Source organism: Parus major, chromosome 23, assembly GCF_001522545.3.
Source record: "Parus major isolate Abel chromosome 23, Parus_major1.1, whole genome shotgun sequence".
Lineage (NCBI taxonomy): Eukaryota > Metazoa > Chordata > Aves > Passeriformes > Paridae > Parus > Parus major.
Genome location: NC_031791.1, coordinates 3407153 through 3433563, shown reverse-complemented (window position 1 = coordinate 3433563; position 26411 = coordinate 3407153). Strand labels below are relative to the sequence as shown.

General features: G+C 52.4%; 3 protein-coding genes across 12 annotated transcripts; all 3 read left to right on the top strand.

Moving 5' to 3' along the window:
• The first annotated feature begins 715 nt into the window (after nt 1–715).
• CSF3R (colony stimulating factor 3 receptor) lies at nt 716–7273 on the top strand. 3 transcript variants are annotated; one of them, XM_015649016.3, is made up of 16 exons: nt 721–919; nt 1721–1816; nt 2109–2408; nt 2494–2617; nt 2711–2880; nt 3590–3744; nt 3911–4070; nt 4306–4388; nt 4490–4703; nt 4883–5071; nt 5308–5409; nt 5667–5813; nt 6016–6156; nt 6290–6380; nt 6540–6621; nt 6723–7273. In XM_015649016.3, exons 2-16 carry the CDS (start codon nt 1747–1749, stop codon nt 7095–7097), a joined length of 2403 nt encoding a protein of 800 aa, XP_015504502.1. In that variant the 5' UTR covers nt 721–919; nt 1721–1746; the 3' UTR covers nt 7098–7273. The 3 variants fall into 3 exon arrangements, with proteins under 3 accessions (XP_015504504.1, XP_015504502.1, XP_015504501.1); XM_015649015.3 differs by having other exon boundaries at nt 1629–1816; XM_015649018.3 differs by lacking the exon at nt 5308–5409 and having other exon boundaries at nt 716–919; nt 1629–1816.
• Nucleotides 7274–7688: 415 nt separating this feature from the next.
• MRPS15 (mitochondrial ribosomal protein S15) lies at nt 7689–14452 on the top strand. 2 transcript variants are annotated; one of them, XM_015648985.2, is made up of 8 exons: nt 7689–7825; nt 8681–8743; nt 9350–9425; nt 10143–10191; nt 10717–10801; nt 11734–11792; nt 12982–13173; nt 14268–14452. In XM_015648985.2, exons 1-8 carry the CDS (start codon nt 7750–7752, stop codon nt 14406–14408), a joined length of 741 nt encoding a protein of 246 aa, XP_015504471.1. In that variant the 5' UTR covers nt 7689–7749; the 3' UTR covers nt 14409–14452. The 2 variants fall into 2 exon arrangements, with proteins under 2 accessions (XP_015504471.1, XP_015504472.1); XM_015648986.3 differs by lacking the exon at nt 7689–7825 and adding an exon at nt 8213–8278.
• Nucleotides 14453–15185: 733 nt separating this feature from the next.
• Nucleotides 15186–26394, top strand: OSCP1 (organic solute carrier partner 1). Of its 7 annotated transcripts, none has more exons than XM_015648995.3 (11): nt 15186–15381; nt 17495–17524; nt 20932–21086; nt 22235–22402; nt 22763–22843; nt 23408–23511; nt 23855–23983; nt 24510–24579; nt 25056–25195; nt 25747–25810; nt 26117–26394. In XM_015648995.3, exons 1-11 carry the CDS (start codon nt 15270–15272, stop codon nt 26231–26233), a joined length of 1170 nt encoding a protein of 389 aa, XP_015504481.1. In that variant the 5' UTR covers nt 15186–15269; the 3' UTR covers nt 26234–26394. The 7 variants fall into 7 exon arrangements, with proteins under 7 accessions (XP_015504481.1, XP_015504486.1, XP_015504480.1 ...); XM_015649000.3 differs by having other exon boundaries at nt 25035–25146; XM_015648994.3 differs by having other exon boundaries at nt 25035–25195.
• The last annotated feature ends 17 nt before the right edge of the window (nt 26395–26411 follow it).

The window sequence follows — 26411 nt, the reverse complement described above, 5'->3', positions numbered from 1 at the left end:
CCGAGACTCCCTGCTCCCAGGGGGCTGCTCTGCCCCCCCAGATTTTGGCAGCGCAGAGCTGTGTGAGCACTGTAGTGTGCCATGGAGGCTAAACACCGCCCCAACCCCAGAGTAAACAGCTTTTTGCACAACAGCCGCCGTGGTTGCGAAGGCTGTGTGTGGAGGGTTGCGCAACCCTCTGTTTACCTCCCCTGCCAGCCCCATCCCACCAGACACGGAATTCCCCGCCGGGGCTGTGCTCCAGCCTGGCATGGGTGGGCACAGCAGCTCGGCACGGCCCCAGGCAAGGAGCTGTTGAAATAAGATGAGTTAATGGTCAGTACTGGGAGATACTGGTGGGAACATCGTGTCATGGGCTGCCCTCAGACATCTTGCAGGCCACTCACCCAGGGACAAGCTGGACTTTGTGGACACGGACACAGGCTGGAGGATGTGAGCTGCTCCCAGGTGGCATCACAGTGCGCCGGCAGCCACAGCTGCGTTTGCCTCCTGTCCCTTGAGTTGCTCATTCCCTAGCCCATGGCTTCCCGCTACCTTCACCGGCCCACGTTCCTCTGCCATGTCCCCCAGGCCAGCCCGGTGGCCCCGGGGCAGTTGCAGTGAGGAACTGAGTGCCACATCCCGGCTGTGCCATGCCCAGCCCTGGAGCAGGCAGGGTGGAGGCCGGGTGCTGCTCGGAGTGTCCGCAACCCCTGGGCTTTACTGTGTACGGCGAGCGAGGGGGTCGCAGACTTCAGGGAAGTGTTTTGCAATCACCTTCTTCAGAGCGTCACAGCAACTAACGGCCCTGGTTTTGAGGAACTAACGGGGAAAGCAGCATGTTAGCAAACAGGCTGAGCACAGAGCTGCGTGCCTGGAGCAGGCGGTGAGCAGCAGCTGGACACACCGGACACAGAGGAGAGGCAGGGATGGAGGCGAGGTAGGGATGGAGGTGAGGTAGGGGTGGGTGCGTGGTCCCACTGAGCAGCATCTGGTCTGTGGCTGCTCTGCCCTGTCCCCTGCCTGAGACAGCTGCACGTGCCAAGTGCTCAGGGGTGGCCGCTGTCCCACTTCCCACACTCGAGTGCTTCCCTCTGGATGTTGGCTTGGGGGGTGAGGAGCTGTGGGCACCTGGAGCTGGGCACAGTGTGGGCAGCCCCTCCTGGGTCCCAAACGAGTCTGGGACCCATCCAGGGCAGCGGATCCGGGCAGGGGCAGAGGCAGCCTCTGCTCCCAGGGCCATTCCAGCAGCAGGAGGGGGATGCAGCTGGGGCATTCGGGAGGGGCGCGGGCAGGACACCGCAGCTCCGGCCAGACCCGCTCTGCTGCTGTCGGTCATTCGCTTCCCTCTCCCAGCTTATCGCCCTCCGCCGCCTTCACCCGCCCTCAAACCGCAAATCTCTGCCCGGCAGCGGCTGGAGATAGTGGAGATAAAATCAGCCCGTGCCTGCGGCCGGGCACAGGGTGCTGTGCCCGGGATGGGGTGCGGGGCCGGTGACGGTGGTGTGGAAGGACCCGCGTCCCGGGGTCTCTCCACTGGGCTTCCCACGCCGGCGGCTGTGGCTGCGCGGGCGCCGAGCCGGGGGCGGAGGTGTCAGAAGGGCTGAGGGAAGGGCTGACGCTGACAGCGAAAGGACATTCTGCTCCAGGAAGCGCCAGTGACAATGGATCCCGGCTCCTTCAGCCCACCTCGTCCCCAGCCGTCGCCGACCCCCAGGACAAGCCGCTTTCTCCGTTCCAGGTGATGCCAAAGCCACGGAGGAGACCATGGCCGGGTGCGGTGCTGGGACACCCTTCCTGCTGCAGCTCTCCCTGTTCCTGCTCCTCCACCTGGGCGGTGAGTGCGGTCCTTCCTGTCTTGTCCCACAGCCACACATCCGCAGCAGCCTGCGCCCATCCGAGCTGCCTGGGGCCAGGGGCAGGAGGAACAGTGGCAGCATAGCAGGAGCGGGCAGGATAGGGCCTGGCACTTGCCGGTGGCTTACCCAACGCTCGGCTCTTCCTCTCCACACATGGGGGGCCCGTCTAAGGGAAGAGGCTCCTCCTTAGGTCCTGCCTGGGAGCTGAGGAGCGGAGATGGCTTTGTTACAGCTGTGCCCAGGGATGTGACATGTTTTTTCTGCCCGCAGGGACGCTGGGCTGTGCCTCGGTGACTGTGGGCTCCCCCATTGTGCCCCTGGGCTCGGCTGTCACGGCATCCTGCACCGTCCAGAGAGAGCTCTGCCGCGGGTTGGAGCAGGGGAAGGTCCGGATCAGATGGATGCTGGACAACAAGCTTGTGACTGGGAGCCAGCGCCAGGGTCCAGGGGGCACAGAGGTGTCCAACCTCACCCTGCCCCGGTTCAACCACACGCAGGCCAGGCTATGGTGCTGTGTGGAGTGGAACGGAACCAAGCAGCGTGTTGGCATGGCCGAGATCAGGGCGGGCTGTAAGTCTGCTGCCTCTACAGGTCACCCTCCTCCCCAGCAGGGACGGGCACTTGCTCAGCCTCTTTCCCGGCTGTTCTCCCCCAGACCCTCCTGCGAAGCCCCTCAACCTCAGCTGCGTCCTGAACCTCAGTGACTACGGGCTGACGTGCCAATGGGAGCAGGGAACCGACAGCCACCTCCCCACCAGCATCGTGCTGAAGTGCACAGGGTAAGTTCCAGAACCACGGTCCCCTGCCAAACCCCATAGCAAGCCTCATCCTCTGCCAGAGGGACCCCGAGCCCACTGCTCGGTGTACCACAGGAGCAGAGCCCAGGAGGTGACGGGCTGCACCCCACAAGGAGGGCACAGCCACTGCACGGTGCCACGCCGGCTGCTGCAGCTGTACCGGCAAATGGAGATCTGGGTGTCTGCCACCAACGCCCTGGGCACGGCCGAGTCAGAGCATCTCTGCATCGATCCCATGGACGTGGGTGAGTGACAGTGCAGAGGTCAGGGGCCAGGGAAGCTCGTCAGCAGTGACAGGGTTATTAAAGTGACATTAAAGCGCGTTGGGCTTGAGGTCACATTTTACGGGCAGGTGCCATGATGAATGTCCTGCCGGGATGAGTCGGGGCCAGTGCCACATTACAGAGCGAGTAGCGCGTACGGTGGGTTATGAGCTGCCAGTTGACCTGCTGCACTCCACAGCTCCTGCAGCAATTAATTACCCATTTATTCAGCCAGTCTATTAATAATGGATCCAGTGCCTATAAACTATTTATAAAAGGAGCCTTCCCAGATGGAGATGCTGGTCCTCCCTGATCTGGGGCTGGGGAAGGGCTGCCCAAGAGCCAGCTAAGCCTTCCCACAGCTATGCCACACTCTCACCCCTGAGCAGACCCAAATGTGGGGTGTTCCAGACAGCAGCCCCATGGAATCTGTTTTCTCTGCATAGGCATTAATGCAGAGCTGTGCCAGTGTTGCGCTCACAAGCATTACTCCCTCCCAAGCAGGAGCACACACAGGCTCCTGTCCTTTGCCACCAGACATTCTCCTAAATGTTTTGGGGTGGTTTCCCCCCATTTCTTGCTGCAGCACCCTGGCTGCAGCTCCTGGCATGAACAACAGGCACATGTGAGGTTGTGGCTCTGGGTGCTACCCACCACACACCTCTCCAATTCTCCCCCGCTCTCCCCACAGCCAAGCTGGACCCCCCAACCCTTCAGAGCATCCAGTCTATCCCCTTCCAGACCGACTGCATCACCCTGGCCTGGGATTTGGCATGGGGCACACAGCACATGGAGCTGCAGTGTGAGCTGCGTTACCGGGCACCCGAGGACCCTGCCTGGGCCCTGGTGAGTGCTGATGAGGCAGGAGCCAGGACCCTCCCTCTGCTCCAAGCAGTGGGAGCGGAAGGGTCCCCATGTGAGTGGGACAGCAAGGTGTCCCCTCACACCCACACCAGGGCCAGCCCCTGCCTGAGGCAGGAGCCAGCACAGCCCTTGTTCCGGCTGCCACCAGGTCACCGGCATCAGTGGCCGGGCAAGCACCACACAGCGCTGCGGCTTCCTCTTCGGCACACAGTACCACTTCCAGATGCGGTGCCGGCGGAATTCAGCATCGGCATTGGCTCACTGGAGTGAGTGGAGCCCATGCAGGAGCTACACCACCCACGAGAAAGGTGAGTGTCAGTCACCCAGGGGGTCCCCTCTGCCTGAGCAGGTGGCACAGAGCTGGGGACACACGGCACAGCCCTGGGGACACACAGCACAGCCATGGGGACACACGGCACAGTGCTGGGAACACATGACACGGTGCTGGGGACACACAGCACAACCCTGGAAACAGACAGCAGAGCGCTGGGGACATAGTCACACGGGCCCCTCTCACCTTCTGCCATCCTGCTCCCACTGCAGCCCCCACAGGGAAGCTGGATGCATGGTGGGGGGCTGAGCCGGCCGGGACAGGGGGGCGGCTGGAGGTGCAGCTGCGCTGGAAGGTGAGCAGGGGCTGGCAGGGGGCACGGGAACTGCCGGGGCATTGCCCTGGAGCCTGAGATCCCCACAGGGACTGACACCCACACACCCTGCCGGCACCCAGGCCCCACAGCAGCAGGAAGCCAACGGGCGAGTGCTGGGCTACCGCGTCACCCTGAGCCCCCGGAGGAGGGGCAGGGACCCCCCCACCGTCTGCAACACCACCCACACCCAGTGCAACTTCTCGGTGCCCGCGGGGACCAGGAGGGTCTATCTCTCAGCCTACAACACCGCTGGCGAGTCGGCACCGACCGAGGTCATCCTCCTGGAGAGGAAAGGTGAGGCCAGTGCCCGAAACCTCCTCCGCGTGTTCCCCGGGGCTCTACTCTCCCGAGCAGGCTGCCATGGCATGCACGGCCAGGGCAAGGAGAGGGCAGACTGCAAACCCGGGCGCACAGGGGGTGATGTGGGAGAGGTGCTCCCCTCTCCCACCATCCCGGCTGCTTGTCCCGTGCAGGTCAGCCCGTGGCAGGGCTCCAGGCCGTGCCCGGGGGCGAGCACAGCCTCTGGGTGCACTGGGAGGCACCGCTAGTCCCAGTGACTGCCTACGTCCTGGAGTGGCAGCGGGTGACAGTAGAGCCTGGGCACTGCAGCGCATGCTGGCAGATGGAGCATGACAGGGCAGCCACCACAGCTCTTATCCAGGGTAAGTGGGGGCTGCCAGGGGGTCCTGACCCCCTGGTCAGCTGTCCCAGGGGGCTGGCACCCATCCTGACCAAACCAGGACCAAGCCCTGCCCCCAGCCCACTCCCCACCCTCCCTCCTTCCTCTGGATCCACCCCTAGGGTAGGTAGGCTGGCGTCGTGGGGCAGGGGCGGTGCAGCTCTGGGGTCTCAGCAGCCAGTGACCTGAACTCCCAGCCCCCTCTGCTCTCCATTGTAGATGGCATCGAGCCTTTCCAGCGGTACAACATCTCTCTGTACCCCCTCTACGAGAGCACTGTGGGGGTGCCTGTGCACACCACAGCCTACTCCCAGCAGAAGGGTACGTAGGAAGGGTGCCCCACCACCAAGACTTGGCCCCTTCCAAGAGGAGGAACGACCTTTTCCCCATGTACCCCTAACGCAGGGGCTGTAGTAAAGAGCTCAGCTTGGGGGCTGGATTTGTCTCAGCTCTGAATGTGCTCTCAGCTCCCCTACAGCATGGGCAGGTTGTGATTCCCACACCTTGGGAGTGGGACCCCCCACCCGAGGCAGTGGCTCTGCTCAGCACTTGGTCCCCCCTTGTTCTGCTCTTTCCAGCACCATCCCATGCCCCAAAGCTTCACCTGAAGAGGATCAGCAAGTCAGAGGCCGAGCTGTACTGGGAGTCGCTGCCAGTGGACATGCAGAACGGCTTCATCACCAGCTACACGATCTTTTGGGCCAGCAGGATCACCGACCTGGCCAGTGAGTCCTGCCTGCAGGACCACTGACCTTGCCCTCTGTCCCATCTCAATGTGCCGGGTGGTGATATCAGGAGCCCCTGTGTCCTTCTCAGAGAGGGTCAGAGAGTTTTATGGGTCCTTCCCAGGGCTTCCCACCAGCAGAGACCTGAGGGGCTGTACAGGTGGGGGGATTCTGCCGCACCAACAGCCCCACGTCTCCCCAGGTGCCACCGTGAATACTTCCCTCAGTTCCTTTGTCATCCGGGGCCTGAAGCCATCGACCCTGTACAAGGTGCACATCATGGCATCCACAGCTGCTGGCGGCACCAACAGCACCAGCCTGACCCTGGTGACCAAAGTGCTGGGTGAGGGCTGCAGCCACCCAGGGTGGGGGCAAGTGGGAGGGGACCTGCAGCCCCTAGTCCTGCCCCGGCCTTGTGGCATAGCACAGCTGGAGGTGCCCACTGCAGTTCCCTGTGACCCTGTCCTGCTTCCCAGATGACACCGAGATCCAGTTCCTCTTCCTGACCCTGGGGTTGGTCTTTGTTGTGCTCATGGTGTTGCTCATCTGCTTCCAGAAGAACGAGCGGTAAGTAGCAGAGCCCCAGCCCAGGCTGGGATGCTGGTGGGACAGGGTGGCCCTTGTGAGGTGCTGACATCTCGCCGGGAGCTTGGTGGGAGCCAGTCCAGCACTGAGGCCACCATTCCAGCCCACCTCACTGAGTGCCCTCATCCCCGTGGTCCCCAGGATGAAGGAGCAGCTCTGGCCCAGTGTTCCCGACCCCGCCAACAGCAGCCTAGGCAAGTGGGTGCCGGCAGCAGTGCCGCAGGTGAGCCCGGACGGCTCTTCCCAGTCCCCACCCAGCACATGGCCCCTGTGAGGGACAGCAGGGGCAGATGGCACTGGCAGTGACCTCCCGCTTGTCCCCAGGAACCGCTCCAGGTCCTCGTCTCGAGGGAGCCCGGCCCGGCTGGCATCTCCACGGTCACTGTGCTGGAAGGGGAACCGGGAAAGGAACACCCCGCCCTGGCCGCCGCCCCGCCGGCGCTGCCCCGGTCCTACGTGCGGCAGGAGGGTCCCGAGGAGCCCGTGCAGTACGCGCGGGTGGGGGCCGCGGGGTACCGGGGGCAGCGGCTGCTTCCCGAGCCTGGTCCCTGGTTCTACGAGAACCTGCGAGGCCGCGGGGACGGCGGCGGCGGCGCGGGGGACTGGGAGTTCCTCGAGGAGCCTCCCGCCACCTTCCCGCTGCTGCAGGGGCTCCGCATCGGCGGGGCCGAGGAGCTGCACGAGTGCCGGGCGGACTAGAGCGGGATGGAGTCGGGCAGCGACACCGGCTCCGACAGCGGGAGCCCCGGGATGCGGGGCCACCCGCGGGGCTCCAGCCGCACCCCAGGGCGCTTCCCGGCTCCACCCCGCTCTGTGTGTGTGTCCCGAACCGACCGTCTCTCTCTGAAATAAACGGGCACGTGCTGAGAACAACCCGGGCGCCTCTGCGGGAAGAGGATGGGGATGGGGACGGGAAGTGGGACCGGGAACAGGACGGGAACCGGGACCGGGAACGGGGACGGGAATAGGACGGGAACCAGGACCAGGCCCGGGACAGGAGCAGGACCGGGGCGGGACCGAGACAGGGATGGAGATAGGGACAGGGATGGGACCGAGACGGGAATCGGACTGGGATCGCGGCCAGGACGAGGACAAGAACGAGGACGGGGACAGGTAGGGGACGAAACCGATACGGGGACGGAGAAGATAATGGAGATGGGGACGGGACCTGGACAGGGACAGGAGTCGGACTGGGAAGGGTCCGGGGCCGGGACGAAGACGGGGAGGGGACCAGAATCCGGGGTGGCTAGCGATGCGCTCGGCGTTCGCTTCGTCGCCCTGTCTCGGCACTCGGCTGACGCGCCTGGGCAAGATGGCGGCGCCCTAGGTGGCGTGTCAGTGAGCGCGGGCTATGCTGGCGCTGCTGGGCCGCGGCCTGGCCGGGCCGGCCCGCGCCGGGGCCGCCGTGCTGGGAAAGGCAGAGCCCGGTGAGGGGCACGCGGGCTCGGGAGGCCGCAGGGAGGGAGGGCGGAAAGGGAAGCGGACCCCGCTGGAGGAACTGGGGAGCGGCCGGGGCCGGGTTGGGAGCTGAGGATGCGGGAAAGGGGCGGTCTCGGGGTCGGGGGTGGCCAGGGTCCACTCAGGGGGCCACACACCGGCCTCATGGTCTGTGTCCCCTGAAACCAGACAGGGAGCCGGGTGACCTTGGAGGTCCACGCGGTGCGGCTGGGAAGGGGGCGCGGGCAGTCCGGGGCCCCTCGGAACGGCGGGGGCGAGCGGGGGTGGCCGAGCCAGGCACAGGGGGATGGCCTGAAGCAGGTCCTGATTCCAGCAGCAGGGCCCTGGGAGAGCAGCTGGAAGAGTTCTTGAAAGGTCAAAGAATAACGAAGTCCCGGCTGGTGATGAAGATTCGCGTCTGTACCGAGCTGAGTCAGACAAAGGTTGTCCCCACCCCTGAGCTCTGACACCGGGGTGGTCCGGAGCAGCCCCTCCACTTGCCTAATGAGATTGAGTTAATTCAGCAGTTAATTCAGCAGTTTAAATCCTCTAAATGAATACATTTGCCCGGGGGAGCTCTCACACTCTGCTCAGTGTGTGCAGTCTGTTGTGCTGCCCCACCCTCGGCATTTGCTCGCTCTCAAGCAGTGCAGCTTGGTTTCTTCTAGCACCATGTGAGAGCAAGACCGAACTATCGCACGCTCCTCTGGGACTAAAGATCTGCCTGGTCATTGATCACCCCCAAGTCTCAGTGCTCTGACCCTATGCAGACCAAGAAGTATTTGATGTGTACAGAGCTGGAGAAGGGCACACAAATCTGTTATCTTTCTGTTTCTCCCATCCAGCCTGCTATCCTGTGCTCCAGGCAGCCAGGGGCTATGCCAGACCTGTGACAAAGAAGAAGAAAGGTATGTCAGGATCCACAGGAGCAAATGTTTTGCTGTTGACATGCTCAGAGCTATACCCTCATGGCACAGAAATCATTCCAGAAATAGTTCCTTGCAAGCTCAGGAGTTACTCAGAAGATTCCCCTCCTCCTGAATGTGGAGAAATGAACAATTGTCAGTAGCAGGAGATCTGTGAGGATGTTGGGGCCCTGGCACAGGGTGCCCATAGAAGCTGTGGCTGCCCCTGGATCCCTGGAAGTGTCCAAGGCCAGGCTGGATGTGGCTTGGAGCAGCCTGAGACGGTGGGAAGTGTTCTGCCCATGGCAGGGAATGGAATCAGATGGGTTTTAAGGTCCCTTGCAACACAAATTCTTTTGGTATTCTGTGATCTCTGAGCTCAGTGGGTTGTTGTAAATATATGCACACCAAATTCTAAATCCAGAGTGCTGAAGGGAAGAGACTGAACCTATTTTTTTCTCTCAGTTCCCGCCCTCTTGGCTGGATCTGCTCAGTTCTTATTTGGAGCACATGGCCAGTTTCTTTCAGAACATGTTTCCTCTGATCTGGTTTGCAAGGTCAGAGCTCTGACTTTGTCCTTCTCTTCCCCAAATGTTTATCTCTTTCTAGACACCCCCAGCCATCTGGATGACCTTCCTCCCAGCATGCTGAAGAAGGATTATGCCAATCTCCCAGTAATGAACAGGTAAAACCAGGGAGAGAGAATGGCTGCTCTTTCCAGGGGTTTGTATCTTACATATAGCCATGGTATGTGGAAGCTGTCACCTGCTCACTAATTATTAATGCTCTGTGGGCACAAAAATTGCAAAGTCCGTTTGAAAGTCAAATTTTCAGACACAGACAGTGGTCAGGGCTTGATTGTTCACTCCGTGTGAGATCAGGTGCTGGTTGCCCACATCCTCTGTGGGCTTTGTAGTCCATAAGAAATAAAAAAGAAAATAACTTTGATTTACTAGAAACAGTTATCTTGCAAATAATCTGTGCCTGTCTTGAACTCAGGTGATGGAGAGTGTCATTAAAAAACTCAGCATGAATTCAGCTGCTGCTGAATTTGGGCTCTGGGGCTCAGCACTGCTGTGCTCTGATGCAGAGCTGCTTGTGTGTGGTGCAGGGAGGGCCCCCAGTGGTTTGACTGTGACTTTTCACTGCTCTCTGAAGGAACCAGTCTTAAATATTTTTGCAGCAAAACTACTCAATACTCCTGTAATCTGAGCCATGATTTTGCTTAGGAAAGTGAGCACTGGTTCATGGCTGCCAGGTTTGGGAAGGGAGGAGAGTCCCTGTAAATTTGTAGAGTAAATTAAAGCTGAGAAAAGCAAGTATGTTCCAAGAACCTGAGTTCATTTCTGTTGTTAAATAGACTTGTTCCTGGTTTATAAGCTAATTTTCCATCTCCTTGCAGTGTGGATGATGTAGTGAAACGGCTGCTGTCCCTGGAAATGGCAAGTCAGGTCAGTGTCATTCTGCTTGCTTGGAAAAAAATAGATTTAATGAACACCTTCATGTGAGACTTGTCTGTGTTGTTAAATATCTTTCAGTTATTGTATTTTTAAGTGACTGTAAATATGGGGTGATGAAATACAGTGGTAAGTCTGGTTTGCTCTTGAAATTTATCGCACTAAAGTGGTAACAATTGCATATTAAAATGAGAGAAGACAGTATTCAGGGGTGACAGGGCACTGAGCTGTTCTGATGCTGCTTGTGGCTGATCCCTTTGTTCCAGAAACCATTGCACTGGACAGCAGATGTCCTTTAGGTTGTTTTTACTTTCCATATGCCCAGAAAACAAACAGGTAGGAAAGTGGCACAAAGATCTCTATGCCATTCCTCTATGCTTTCCACTTCATCTTAAAAGTATGTAAAAGCCCTGAGTAAAGGTCTGAATTGCAAAGCCTTTGTCTGGGTGTTTGGGAAGAGAGCTGTCTCCAACCTCCAGTGTTCTGGGACAGTGACAACCTCTTTTCTGTGACCCACAGAAAGAGAAGATGAAGGTAAAGATACAGCAGCTGGTGGAGAAGGTCAGGAGGTCTCCCAATGACAACGGCTCCTTTGAGGTGCAAGGCAAGTTAAAAAAGGGAAGGGTATTGTTGGCAGATGAAACATCTCTGCTATTCAGCTGTTCCCACCCCAGCACTTCCAGCTTGCTGTATAACTCAGGAGAATCTCCTCCAGGAGTGCTGCTGAGAGGCAGGTAGCCTGCAGGATGCCCTGCAGGACTGCTCCAGGTCTGGAGGTGTTGCAGAGGCCGCTGGTGTGCTTCCAAATTCCCTCTCCACATCCACACTCCAAAGGCAGTGTGCATTATTCTGCTTGTAGCGCTTCTGTGACATGAAGCACTGAGCTGCAGCTGTTACCAGAATGAACCAAATTCAGCCATGGAACCCAGATTTTTCCCTGCATCAGAGAGCTGTGGCTGAAGCACAGTGGGGACAGTGCAGGGACAAAGGCCATGTTGCACTGACCAACACTGACAACTCCTTTGTCATCAGTAAAGACCTTCAGTTCCTTAGGATGCCACCACCCCCTCCTTCTAGAGCCCAAAATCCCAAAGACCTGGCTGCTGCCCTTGGAAAAAAAAACTTTTATTGCTGTCTGCTCCCCCAGAGCTTAAATCCCAGGAGTTGAAATAAATGTCAAATCACTGGGAATTGAATGAGTGCAAGAGGAATAAATTCACAGATAAATTTATATGATGTGTTGCTAAAATCTTACCTTCTAATTTAGCAGCCTCGTAACACTCACAGATGTGCAAGTTGTGTGTTGTTTGTTGTGCTCTGTGTTGTGGGCAGGGGCTGCTTTGGGCAGTGTTTGCTGTGGGCAGTGTTTGTTTTGCTGCTGTGGGCACTGTTTTTTCGTGGGCAGTCCCTGCTGTCCTGCTGTGGGTACCTGCAGGGGCTGCAGTGCTCAGCTGGCAGCTTGAGGCAAAGCAGATGATCCTGGATCACCTGGGAAAGCTGCTGCTCTCACACAGCTTCTCTCTCTGGCCTTTACAGTTGCTATTTTGACTGCCAGGATACGCACACTCGAGGAGCACCTCCAGAGGCATCCCAAGGTAACTCGGGCATCTGAGCCTACATACAGCAGCTGCTCAGGTGGTTTGCTCAGTTTATAATGAGAGGATTTTAATCCTGGGGATTATGGCTTTCCTAAAGAGGTTTATAAAATAGTTACAGCTGTTCCCTGGTGCCAGTGTGGGGAGCTGCTGGCTCAGGCACAGCTGGGATTCTGGCCGACTCTGGTCTGTGTTCTGGTTTGTTACTGTAGTGGAGGAAATGGCTGAGATGGCTGAGCAGATTCCTTTGGGCAGAGTTGAGCTCCATTTCTCCTTGCTGCAGATGTGTCTTTACCACTTAGTTTTCACTAATTAATGAATGCAGCTGCAGTAATAAACAAAGAGCAGTCTGTGCTTGTTCTGCTCATGGAAATGTTTGGTGGGCAACACTGTGTGAATGTCCCACTCCCCTGCCTGCAACTATCTGGGTTCAGGCCCAAATTTGAGACATCTCAACTGAATTTATGTACATAAAACAGATGCCAAAGATTCTTTATGAAGGACAAAAGGTGAGAAATGGATTGATAACTGCATTTGAAAGAAGTACATAATTGTTACTCATGAAAACTTGAAGGGTACAAGAGAATAGAATTGACCTTTTTATTACAAGCCAGAAGCTGTGCCAAGTGTTGCAGTGAAGTTGGACCTTTTGGAATTCCTTGGCTGAAGCCTGTTCTTTACACAAATCACTCATATAGGACAGGGAGATGTCTCCTGTGAGGGATTGCCCTGACTGGTGTTGCTCAGGCTATGCTTGTCCCCTTGCAGAGAACAACCAGTCAGAGCCAAGTCACAAATTATTTTCATATTTCATTTCTGACAAAGCAGAGGTAAATGCTTGTGTTATTCTGAAGCAGCACACTTCAAGAGAAGCAGGATTTAGCCAGAAGATATTCCCTGCAGCTTTGGCACAGCCTGAAACTGTACACAAGCTGAAAACTGTCTTCTGGGAAGGTGAAGGTGCAGCCATGGAAGGGAGAAAGCAATTCCAGTGCAAAGTAAATTATATCTCCTTGGATCAGCTTGTGCTGACCTGATGTACTAGCAGCATCTGCCAACAGAAGTTGTCCTAAGACTCTGTCCTTAACTTGATCATTCACTTTCAGCCCAGATCTGGTCTGTTCTCATTAATTTATTGGAATGGGAGGACCATCTTCCTGCAGTGGCGTGAACATTGGGTGCTTTGCAGGACAAAAGTAACCGCCGGTTCATGCTGATGGACCTGGACCGGCGGAGGAAGATGCTGGGGTACCTGCGCCGGGTCAACTATGGCACCTTTGAGAACACCTGCAAACAGCTGGGCATCCAGTACAGCCCCCCCCAGCCCTACACCCGCCATGTCACCAAGCGCTGGCTGGTCAAGAAGGCTTTATGCATCAAGGTATGGAGCAGGCTGGACAGGGAAAAACACCCTCACTACAAGTTAGAAGTGACTGATAGCCAAGTCCTCTTAAACCAGAGGACTTTGGACTTTGATCCTGTCTGTAGAGAGCTGCCTGAGCTCAGCCAAGAGCTCCATGGGGACATTGGTGTCATGGGCACTGACACATGCTGTACTCAGGTACTTCAGGTTGTGTTAGACACGAGATAGGAGCATGGATTCAGTTACAGCAGGCAGAGGTATTATCAGAAGGGCTTATTTCAGGGTTTTTCAGTCCCTTTTAGAAGGTGTTCCAATACAGGTTTAACATGATTGGTAAAGGGAACAACACCTCTCTCATCCCATTGGTGGGACAAGACAAAACACTTAACACAGCTGTACAATATTGTTTTGGGAACCAAAAACCTATTTACAAAAAACAGTCCTTGAGGGAGAAATGTTCTCAAGAAACTTTCCCTTGGGAACAGATCAGCCATTGACAGGCTGAAAACTCTCTCAGACTTAGAAAATCATGTCCACAAGGTTGGGCCACTGGTTTGCTCAAAAATTCAAACCATTGAAATAATTAAATTTATTATTCAAACCTTTTTTCCCAAATCCTGGTATGGGAACTGACATGTGAGATAATTTGATGGCAGTTTGGAACAGAGACGTGGGTGCACCCACTGTCTGCCCTGATTTGCTCAGAATAGATGAGTGTAACTGCTGTATGCAGTAGATCTTGGAATAACTGAGCAGAATGAAAAGCTGGACACGTCTTAGGTTTGTAAATTCTGAATTTCAGTCAAATTTAATTATAACCAAAGGACTGGACCCAAAGGTGTCCAAGGAATGACTGGACATAGCACTCTGTGCTCTGGTCTGGTTGACAAGGTGGGGATCAGGTTTGATTCTGTCATCTCAGAAGCCTTTTCCAACTGAATGATTCAGTGATTGGCTGGGTGGCTGTAACAGAATAACCTCAGATAGTTGCCTGGAGCAAGGAAGGCACAGAGGGAGGATTTGATCTGGCTCTTGCTGGAACCACTCTGCCTGCCGCAGACAGCCTGGGGAGCAGCTCTGCAGGCAGCTTTATCTCTCTCCTACTTCTGCAGGTGTACCAGGAGAAGCAGAAGCTGAAAGCAGCTGAGAGACGGAAGCAGAGGAAAGAGAGGCAGGCAAGAGCAAGGACTGCACGGGAACAGCAGGAAAAGCAGGTGCAGGAGAAGCAGGCACAGGAGGGGACGCCTGTGTAGTGGCACAGCCAGGCTGACAATAAACACCTGCCCAAAGACCTCAAGCCTCTTTGCTTATGCGTATGTGGTGTGGTCTGTGCCATTCTGAGCACCTGGGAAGGGCAGTGGGTGGTTTAAATGGTTTAGAAGTTTAATTTCAGGCCAAGTGCTGGGCAGGTTGGTCTGTGAGAGGACCCCCCCCATTCCAGCATTAACTTGCAGCTCTGTTAGTGGGAACAGCTCAAGTGCTGCCTGTGTCCTGTCAGCACAGCCAGTCCAGAGGTTTGCACTGTTACATTTTCTTAAAATGTGAAACTTAAGACATATAGATTGAATGTTATGAATAAATTCTTCCCTGTGAGGATGGAGAGGCCCTGGCACAGGTTGCCCAGAGAAGCTGTGGCTGTCCCATTGCTCAAGGCCAGGTTGGATGGGGCTTGGAGCAACCTGGGATAGTGGGAGATGTCCCTGCCCATGGCAGGGGGTGGAACTGGCTGGGCTTTAAGGTCCCTTCTAACCCAAACCATTCTTTTTCTGCTGGGGCCATGCCTGTGCCATGGGATGATCCACACAGGGACTGGGACAATGCGCACATGAATTGGGATGCTCCACACACAGACAGGGATGACGTGCACATGGGTCAGGATGGGATGATGACACACAGCTAGGGATGATGAAGGCACACAGGGATGACGATGATGGTACAACAGGGATGATGAAGGCACACTCAGACGCAGCCGATGCGCGTGCGCGGCTCGGCCGGCCAAGACGGCACTCCCGGATTGGCCCCGCGGCTGCCCGGCAACGGCGGCGGCGGCGGCCCGGCCTGCTGGAGCGGGGCTGTCCCTGGGCCGTGCCGGGCACCGGAGCCGTGCTGAGACCATGTCGGCGCGGACGCTGCCGCTGCTGTTCCTGAACCTGGGCGGGGAGATGCTCTATATCCTGGACCAGCGGCTGCGCGCCCAGAGCATCCCTGGAGAGAAGGCGCGCAAAGGTGAGCGGCGGGCGGGGGCCGGGCACGCCTCCCTCCGCTCCCGGTGCCTGCGGAGCGCCCGGGGAGCCGCTGCGGTGTCCCCGGGCAGGGCTCTGCTCCCGCTCCCCCCTCCCCGATCGCGGCTCGGGCTGCTCCCCCCGGCTTGTCGGTTCCCGGGATTGCCACAGAATCACACAATGAACGAGGTTGGAAAAGACCTTTGAGATCATCAAGTCCAACCTATGACCTAACACCTCCTCATCAACAAAATCATGTCACTGAGTGTCACGTCCAGGCTTTTTATAGACGGTGACTCCACCACCTCCCTGGGCAGACGATTCCATTGCCCAGTCACTCTTTCAGTGAAGAATTTTTTTCTCTATGAGAAAAAAATACAAAAAAGCTTCCCTTGGCGCAGCTTTGTGTCCTCTCCTTCTGTCACTTGTTGCACCGGGACACACAGGGGCATGCTGTGCTGTCACCAGAGGATGCTGCGAATTGACAGCATCAGTCTGACCAGGAGTTCCCTTGCCCCCATTTCAGGGCTCCATCGCAGTAGTTCCCACTGTTAATTATCACAGAAATCAACTCATCTGTGTTTTGTGGTCTCCACTGGGAAGTGCAGCCCGTTGGGTTGATCAGCTTGGTGAAGTTCATGTGATAAGAACAGCACAAAGGTGTTGCTGAGGTTGGTTTGGGAGGTTCTCACACAGAAGGATAAAGTAGAGTCCATGTCAGTGTTTCTGTGCTCAACTCGGGGGTTAAAGCTTCAGAAATGCTCTTTTGGACTCAACTCAGGATTTGGTTATGTCAGCCCAGGTCCTGGACTTTTGGGGCAGACCAGGTTGTTTTGCAATGGGAAGGAGCTTCCAGGAATAAATATGTAAATCTTGTGCAGACGCAACACGTGTAGTTGTGTGAAGTTCAAATACAAATACGGCTTCTGAAAATCTTGTCTGGCTTTTCTACAATCTTATTTGGCCAAAATCCTTGTACAAACAGAGCCTCATGCCTTCATGTGGGGCATGAAACTCCAGCTCACAGCCAAGCACCTCTGGATTTACCACTTCAAATTAAAGCTTTGCTTTACAAGTCCTTGCACTCTGTGTCAGGGGATGGGGAATGTGCCTCGGGAAGCTCTGGTGTATGGATGCTAAATTCTGACAGTGCCTGTACATATTACAGGCTGCAGAGCTTCTCAGGCTGGTCCTGAGAAAGTAGTCTGGGAAAGAATTAAAACAATCCTCAGGGACACAAAACAACCTTGCAGGTGTTGTTATGTGTTCCTTGTTTTCCTTGCAGGAGAAAGTCAGGGGGGTGGTGTACCCCACTGACCAATGATGGTAATGTAGCAGTTTACTAACCAATAAGAGTTTCCTTTCTGTACTTTCCACGTATCTGTCTATAAAGCAGGCCTGCAAGCAATAAACTAAAGGATCCTCTTGTTCTGACTCCCTGAGAGTCTGTGTCGTTCCTTCCAGCCGTTCCCAATCGGAACGACACTGGTGTGTTTTATTAAAAAACCAACTTGATATGAGCTTGGTATTGTTATCCCTTCTGCCCGTCCTTTATGAAGTGCTAACCACAAAGGGTTCACTGTGTAATTATTGTATTGTTTGTGAGGGACAATTTGTTATTATTCATGTGTGTCCTGATGAGGGAATGATCTGACAGAAGTTTACTGCTGTTCATACAGGGACAAATTTAGGATTTTAGCTCGATTAAATCTTGATGGAGTATCTCAGCAGGAGAATTGGACTGTTTTAGTTTGTCCACACATGGATTTTTTTTTTCTTCCAAAAAATTGTATGTTGATTTCACTGAGATGTGGTTCATCCACACTGAGGTGTTTGTTGATGCTTAAAGCTTTTCACTCAAATGTTGGTTACTTGTAAGTGCAAAATACAGCTGAAACCTACCTAAGCTCATGCAAAGGGTAAAATTTGATGTGCACTGAAGCAGCAGGATTTTATCCAAGGGGAGGATGAGGTTCTCATTCAGTGCTGAATGGTGATGAGACAAAATCCATTTGTTAGCTTTTTTAAAAAAAAAGTTTATTTCTTTCTATTTCTTTTCCTTGCAACTCTTGTTCTTACATCTTGAACTGCTGTTTTGTTTTATATGCTTCGTGTAGATGAATGGACAGATGTGGACAGGAAACGAGGTACAGTAACTGCTGGCTGCATGCACCAGTCCAACCCCACGTGCACACCTGGGGCTCATCGTGCCTAAACACCTGAGGCTGTTCCTGCAGCCTTCAGTCAGTGTCACAAATGAACAATAATTTTCATCTGGTCCTTAAATGCTCTTTTGACTGTAAATCAGTGAAAAAACAGACCATATATTAAAATCATATGGCCTCAAAAATCAGTTTTTAATTTAACCAAGCCTATAAATGGATCAAAACTTTTTATCCTGGTGGTCTTGCCTGCAAAAAATGGTATTTGTGTCTCTTTACCACTGTTTTCATGCAAGCATGCAATTATGTGAGCATTGTGCAGGTTGTTTTTTTTCTTAAATGCAGGAATATTTGGTATATTCAATTTTTCTAAGGTTTTCTCTAATTCATTGCTCAGGGTTTGGACAGGTGAACTCCAGGGATGATTGAAGGCATTCCCATCCCAGCTGCTTTACCCACTTGTGCTGGTGGTTACACCTGGCAGTGATCCCAAAGGAACAGGTGCCCATACCTCAGCCAAGCTCATCCTGACTGGAGGGATCCTGAGGGTGGGATTGAGCCCTGGGGTGCTGCAGGGGAGCAGCTGAGGTGTGGACATGTTTCCCACTGGAATCTGCCCTGGAACAGGAACCTCCAGCACAGGCTGTGCTAAGGAATGAGGAAATTAATGTGTTGAATCTTAGGTTTTTGCTCGGTGAGCATGAGCAGAACTTACAGGGTCCTTCTGAGCAGCCCTTTTTTAAGAGGGGTCAAGGTTATGATTTGTGTTTAAGCATCATTGGTATGTTTTAATATTTACTGAAGGTAAATGGTGATGTCACGGAGTTTTCCCCAGCTTTTTTCTTACCATTACATCCTGTTTCCAAGCACACCCTTTTCCTAGCCTTTAACTCAGAAGTCCAGGAACAGATTCCATCCCATCCAAAATGATGAGGAGCTGCCCAGAGCTGTGATGTAGTGAGCCAGGGCTGGCTCAAGGGCAGATCCCAGACCCATCAATTCTCCTTTGAGGGAGAATACTTTGCCTGTTCTCAGTGCCCCAGGGGATCTCAGGAGACTCCTGGAGTCACCACCTGGGGCTGTCACTGATGGAGTTGTGACAAGGTTCCCTGAGGAACCACGAACCTGGGGCACGCAAGGTGATTGACCAGAACTCAGAATGTTCCTTCTGCTGCCCCAAACATCCTCCAGGAACCACCAGCATCACCCAGGTGTGGCTCCAGTGTCATGCATCCCAGCCAAGCCAGTGACACATACTGTCTGTCACCAGAGACATGGCATGGGGAGGCCAAAGCTACCGTCACCCCCAGCTTCAGTCCTGTCCATCGCACTGGCTATACTGGTTTCCCTTCTCTCATCCCATTTGATGACCTCCCCTCTCTGCTCACTTGCTTTTTCTGTGTTGCTTGTGCCATGTTCCTGGGTTAATGCTCCTGTGTCACCTGCCATGGCCACTCCAGGGCCCCGCTGAGACCTCTGCTGTGTCATTATCAAACATGTGAGAGATTTATTATCAATTTGCCCTTTACTGTGATTTTTTTTTTTTAATATCTTTCTTAGTTCTTTTTATAGCCCACACAAGAGGTTTTAATTTCAGAAGATAATTTATGTCTGTGGTTCACACAGACCTTCGATTCTGTTGAAAAATCAGTGTACAGGGAGGTGTCTGTCTCCTGGTGGTTTGGGTTGTTTGTGACTCTCCAAAGACAGGAGAAGTCTGTGTGGGCAGCACACACAAGCAGCTTAAAAATATTTTCCTTAATAGCAGTATGAAGCAGAAGTTCTTATTTTGTCATTATTGATTCCCTGCAAAATTAACTAGATACTAATATCTACTAGTACTAATATATTTTATTTTCTCCATGAAAACCAGGGGATTTCTGTCTGATATTGCAAGTAGGGATTGTTTTATGGTCATTTTATTTGAAAGGAAGGGAGAAAGGAGGGACTTTTTTCCCCTTTGTTATTAGGTGTATTCCTAGTCCAGACTGCTCAGGAGCTGAGATCTGTCTGTGGTTTTGGGGTGTTTAAACCAGGACTAGGGAGCCCTGTCAGGTGTAGCACAGGAGCTGCTGAGCTGTGTGACCAGTGCACCAGGAACCTGTGACCAGCAGGTTTAGAGAGGAGGCAGTCACTTCAGGAGGTCTCTGCTCCTGGGAGCAGAGCTCTCCCTGCCCAGGCTCCCAGCAGACCCCCAGGGAGTTTATCCTCTAGGAAGAGATGAAATTACAGGGAAATTACCTTTATTTTGTCTCTTGGTGTATGACAGGTGTGAAAAGCCAGGTGTGTGACCCCTCCAGGGAATCATAAGGGCAATAATTTAAACCATCAGTCACTACAACTCTCTGTATGTTCATTTTTTCTCCTTTTCTTATTTATTATTATTATTATTGCTGTTATTTTTCTAATCTACAATAACTGTTTGGCATTATGAGCTTCCTAAAAGTCAAGTGCTTAGGAAATTCCACACTTAGACAGTAATCTGTGACCTGATGTATTCATTTTACTTTTTTTTTAATAGAGGAAAAAATGTTTATTGATGATAACTCTTAAGAGTGTATCAGGGAGATAATAAAAGGGGCAGATCCAGCACAAAAGCTCAGATGCTGCATCTGTTTGAACCACTGCACAATGTTTTCCATCTTGTTTGCATTAAAAGCTCAATAACAAGAGCACAGCCCTCACACTCAGCACTTCTGAATTCTAAGAACTCCTCAGTAATAACAGTAAAAATAAAAATGGCTAAATTTGCACATAAAAAATGAACCACAAGTAAGGAAGCTTGGAATTCAGCATTTGAAACTTTAGGGCCGGCAGATGTTTCAGCTGTGAGAGCCTTGAATGTTGATATAGATCCCAGGGATATAAATGCTCTATTAAATACCTGCCAGTATTAATCTGCTTAGAATAAAGATTACAGAGAGCCCTGCAGGAGCTTCTGTTGAGAAGTTAAAAAATAGACTGATGGTGTCAAGGCACAGTCAGGCAGCTGCAATCTGCAAAGATTTGCCACAGTGCAAAACACTCTCCTTAGAAAGCAAAACTGCAGCTTTTTTAGATAATAACACATCAGAGCAGCCTACAAGCAACAATATTTCAAAGTGAAAAGTGCCAGCCATAGCTGTTAAACCAGGGCAACAAAGCCAGCCTTATTCCCATGGGGAAGCAGGGACTGCTGCCTGCAGCTCAGGTGGCATTTGTGCCCTGGGGGACACCAGCTGGCTCAGCCCAGATGGGAGTGAGGCAGTGCTGGATCCAGAGGTGCTGTTCCCCCTCTCCTGATGTGCTCTGTCCCTGCTCTGCACAGGTAACCCCAGTGTGACTGTTGCAGCTGGGATGGACCAGGAACGTGCTGTTCTGCAGCAAACCACAGAGTTTATTTGTCTTTGCAGTTATGAACGACATCATCACCACCATGTTCAACAAAAAATTCATGGAGGAGCTGTTCAAGCCCCAGGATCTGTATTCCAAGAAAGCCCTGCGCACCGTGTATGACCGGCTGGCTCATGCCTCCATCATGAGACTGAACCAGGCCAGCATGGACAAGGTAACAGTCCTGCTGCCCAGCCTGCCTCTGCTGCACTCCCCAGCTGCCCTTCACCAGTTTCTGTTGCAATAATTAACCTGTGGCTTTACCGTTTTGGAACAGATTTCCTTGTGAAAATGATTCTCAGCCAAGAAAATCCATGGTGGTGTCAGCTGCTTCAGAACTGAGTTTTTCTGCTTGAACATCTAAATGTTTGATTTGAACAAGTTCACCAAGCATTCCTTAAATTTATCAGGTGTTTCAGTATATATTCATATAAAAAGATACACATATTTGGTATATGGGTGTGGATAAATGTCTGTATTTCTGTACTGACACCCACTGTCTTGCAGCTGCAGGTGTTAGAGTTACTGCCCGCAAACTGTGTATCCACAGCCAATTTAAGAAAAAATGGTAGGAATGGGATTACCAGAGAGCTCTCTACCCAGGTGTCAGGGCTGCTGAAATTCACAGAATCAGTGAGGTTGGAAAAGCTCTCCAAAAGCATCGAGTCCAACCTGTGCCCAGTTCCCAGCTTGTCACCCAGCCCAGAGCACTGAGTGCCACATCTAGTCATTCCTTGGACACCTCCAGGGATGGGGACTTCACCACATCCCTGGACAGCCCTTTCCAATGTTTAATCAACATTTCCACGCAGAAATTCCTCCTGATGTCCAATCTGACCCTCCCCTGGCACAGCCTGAGGCTGTTCCCTCTCCTCCTGTCCCTGTTCTGGGGGAGCAGAGTCCGACCCCCCCGCCAAGCTGTCCCCTCCTGTCAGGGAGTTGTGCAGAGCCAGAAGGTCCCCCCAAGCCTCCTTTTCTCTTGGCTGAGCCCTCTCAGCTGCTTTAGGTGCTCCAGCCCCTTCCCCAGCTCTGTTCCATTCTCTGGACACACTCCAGCCCCTCAATGTCTCTCTTGCACTGAGAGGCCGAGAACTCGACCCAGCACTCGAGGTGTGACCTCACTGAGCACTGGTGACATTGGAGACCCAGCAGGGAGGCTGGGGATGGCACTGCAGAGATCTTGTTTTTTCAGGAAATGAAGCTAAAATGGTTCCTTGTGCCACAGGCCCACAGGCAGGTGCTGGCCTGACTTAATCCCTTTCTCCATGCCTACCTAGGAGGTTTCCTCTGTAATAGGACCAACATTCCTGTGTTCCTTTGCAGCTCTACGACCTCATGACTATGGCCTTCAAATACCAAGTGCTGCTGTGCCCTCGGCCCAGGGACATTCTGCTGGTCACATTCAACCACCTGGATGCCATCAAGGATTTCATCTCCGACTCCCCTGGCATTCTAAACCAGGTGGATGAGACCTTCCGGCAGCTGATTGAGGTAAGAATCCTCCGAAAAAGGGTGGGACACGCTGTGGTTTGATTTTATGGGTTTTTTACCTCTTCAGAGATGGATTACTACATTGGAGAGGGCTGTGAGTTAAGTGGTATTTTTCTACTGGCCCAGTTTAAATCAATGTATTGCTTATTCAGCCTGATTTAAGTCTCCACTGATTTCAGCAGAAATTAAATCAGACTTTCAGTCACAGACAATAATTACTGATAATGACCAGCAGCCCCCTTAGAGCATCTCTGCTCCCCCTGCAAGCAGATCAGAATATTCAGCTGTACTTGTTCCCTCTTTCCCTGAGTGGGATATGGAACACCTGTAAACCCTTGCATGATGATTTTCCTTTTCCAGACCTACAGCTGTCTCTCTGATGGCGAATTCCAGCTCATCAGGCAAACACTTCTCATTTTCTTCCAAGATATGCACATCAGGGTAAGAGCCCAATCCAATTAGGCAGGGAGAATGACAGGGAGTTTGGGGCTGGAATACAAAGGGATTTTCTTATAAACACTGCAGGTATGGGTTTGTTGCTTGTGCTTTTCAGTCATCTTGATGTGCTTGTAATTGCACTCAAATTTCATAAACTGAGCACATATACTGCAATACTTCTGATTAATTCTACAATATTATGACGAAAGGAATCTCTACGAGTGTGATTTGCTGATTGATAAATCCATTTTTCCTTTTAGAAGAAACTTGATAGGAAACCTGAGCATGAAGTCTTGATGTTCTCTAAACAAATTGGTCACACTCATGTGCACAAACAGGATGTAGTTTTTAATTTAATTTTTTTCATGTTAGATCAGTGTGCCCATCCTCTGGACCATAATTCCACATCACTGGCTTTGTAAATACATCCCTATACACACATCAAGAGCTCTAGGAGACCTTCCCCACTGTAGGCAGAGAGGTTTAAGCTCAGATTTCAGGGAATTTGGATGGGAAGGTCCGTAGAGGATTTCCCCAGGGTGTGATGTTTGTGATTTCATTTTGCAGGTCTCCATCTTCCTGAAGGATAAAGTGCAAAACTCAAACGGTCGCTTCGTGCTGCCAATCTCGGGGCCTGTCCCGTGGGGCACAGAGGTGCCAGGGCTCATCAGGTGAGCTGGTGCCATGTGCAGGGCTGCTCAGGGAAGAGCATTTCATTCCAGAAGGCTCAGGAATCCAGCTCAAATTGCCATTCCTGTTGCATGGATGGCTGAACCTCCAGTAAATACTATTTAAAGGGCAGAATTTGGGACTAAGTCACACAGCAATGAAATGCTGAGCTGCTTTTGGAGTTTTCTATCCCAGTGAATTAGCTGTTAGTAATTTATCCCATAACAGAGGTATTTAGCAATGTACAGAATGGAGTTTTATTCCCCTCATGCAGAAAGCAGAGGAATTAGGTACTAAAATCAGGACTGAAACTACTAAACGTTTCAATAATGGCTCATTTTTAAGGATATTCAATCACAAAGGAGTGGAAGTTAGAAGGACTGAGTTCACCACTGATGGGAATTACGTTACTCCACAAAGGGAAGGATCTTTTGAGCTTTATGGAGACAGAGTCCTCAGACTTGGAACAAATATGTAAGTAATTTTTGTTCTGTGTAGAAACTTGAACCAAATCTGATGGATTGTTCAGAAGCACATCTTCAGCCTGGTATGGTTTTGGCCTCTTTTGCTATTAATTATCAGGTTGAGTTTGTTACAAGGTGCTGTCCTGCACCAGGACATGTATGAACAGTGTATAAAGAGCTGCAGAAAACAGCAAAATTTTGATTTATGTCCACAGTGGAACTGAGGAAAGAGTGTTCTCACCTGGTGCTGCACCTTATGTGAAATGTGATTTAATGTAACCACAGTCAAAAAATCCTTTCTGTTCTCCATGTTTGCCTTAATGTACATTTTCCATCCTTCTGAGATCTATTCCTTCTCACAACTTTGTCCCTCACACATCTTAGTGCCTCAGTATTGCACCACACTGAGCTTTAACTTCTCATTGCAATTGTTCACTCTTCAAAAAAATATCTCTAAATTCTGCATCCTGTGCTGCTCCCTCTGGTTGCTGTACCTCATCCCAGAACAAGCTGTTCTTTGTGTGTTTTCCCTCTAGGTACAGCATGACCCGGCCAGTGGAGACACACATGTCAGGATCATCCAAAAACCTGGCATCCCAGGCAAAGGTCAGTGTTGTCCTGTTCCTGTCACTGCTTAAACTGGCCAAATTCTTAGTTTCTAGATATGGGATAAGTTCAGGTAAGCTTTTCTGTTGTTCTCAGAGCCCCAGTCCTTTGAAGCCAGGAGAAAGGCACATTTTCCCAAAGAAACCACACGCTCATGCAAGGATGTGCTTGCTTCCATTTTAATCTCCTCAGAAAACAGAAAGTTGACTTTAGAGATTTTTCATCTGTCCAGTTTAGCTGGAAAAGTATCTTGTGCTGAGTCTATAAATTCAAGCAACCATTTCTAGTATTGAGCTGGTGATTACTTGGTAATCTGCAGTCTGTCCCAGGAACAACAGGGAAATGTGTCTATATCCCTCTGAAGGACGTGTATGGAATATCAGAAATATATGAAGGACATACATGGAATACCAAAGCTCCTTGCAGCCCCAGTCTTTCAGGTAATTGTCCACCAGACCCCCTGTTGTTTCCTGCAGGAGAACATAGCCCCCAACCCTCTTGCTAAAGAAGAGCTGAACTTTCTGGCCCGGTTGCTGGGAGATTTGGACATCCAGAAACCCACTGGTGGTGAGACAGGATTTCGGCTGAACTTGTTCACAACTGATGAGGAGGAAGAGTACGCTGGAGTCCTTCATGGTTTGGGTTTGGGTTGCCTGTGGGGAGCCCTGGAGGCCAAAGCTGGTCCTGAACAGCTTTAGGGTCAGACCAGCACATTGTTCTCCTGCTCCAGGATGTTTCCTGTGATGCAGCCATGCTCCCAGTGCCACTGGATAGAAACATCCCTTCAGCCATTTTAGCAGGATGTTTCTATCTGCTTTTCATCTCTGCTACAGAAATATTCCAGTTCTTCTACACTTAACAAAAATATCTAGGGCAGGGAGAAGCCTCCAAACGGGTGAATACATTAATTTGCCGAGTAGGAACAGAGGCATACTCCAAACTTTATCGAAGTCCAGAATGGTTTGGGTTGGAAAGGACCTTAAGGGTCCTCTAATTCTTCCCTGTCATGGGAAGGGACACCTTCTATAGACGAGGCTACTTCAAGCCCCATCCTATCACACCCTGTGAGCATCATTTGTGCTTACAGAAGCCTCATTAAGTCTGATTTTTATCATTTCCTTATACATCTTCATGGGATTAACCACTCATTTCATGTTTTTAATCAAGACACGCTGCACAGACCAGACCAGAGGAGTTGTCTTACAAGGTTATCAACATTGAAGCCACACAGGTATGCAACATGTTTCACATCACTGGTTCTCACCATCCCAGCCTTGCTAAGGACCATATTTCACCCAGAGTAGGGACTTAAAAATACATTTTTTCCCCAGTTCACTTAAGCTTGTAACTAAGCAATGGCAAATTTTCTGTCGAGACAGTGGAACTGGTGAATATTCACTAAGAAAATTTGAATCCTGAAAAACACCAGAGCAAGTTTTAGCCGACTTGGGTGTTAAAAGGGCAGGTCCCAGCCCAGCGCAGTCGCGGCCGCGGTTGGGGGCACGGGCGGCGGCTGAGTGCGGTGTCTGTCCCGCAGGAGCCGGGGCGGCGGGCGGAGCTCTCCCGCATCCTGGGCGAGCTGGAGGTGGCGGAGCCGCGCCCGGCCAGCGCCGAGAAGGGCGAGGACCTGCTGGCACTGATGGACGGGCTCTGAGCGGGACACACGGACAACAGGACATGGGGACACCGGGACATGCGGACACCGGGATATGGGGATATTGGGACACACGGACAGTGGGGACATGCGGACGCCGGGACATTGGAACAAACGAACGTCGAGGAGCGCGCCGAGCCGCGCTGCCTCTTCCGGACGGGGCGGGGGCGGGGTCGCG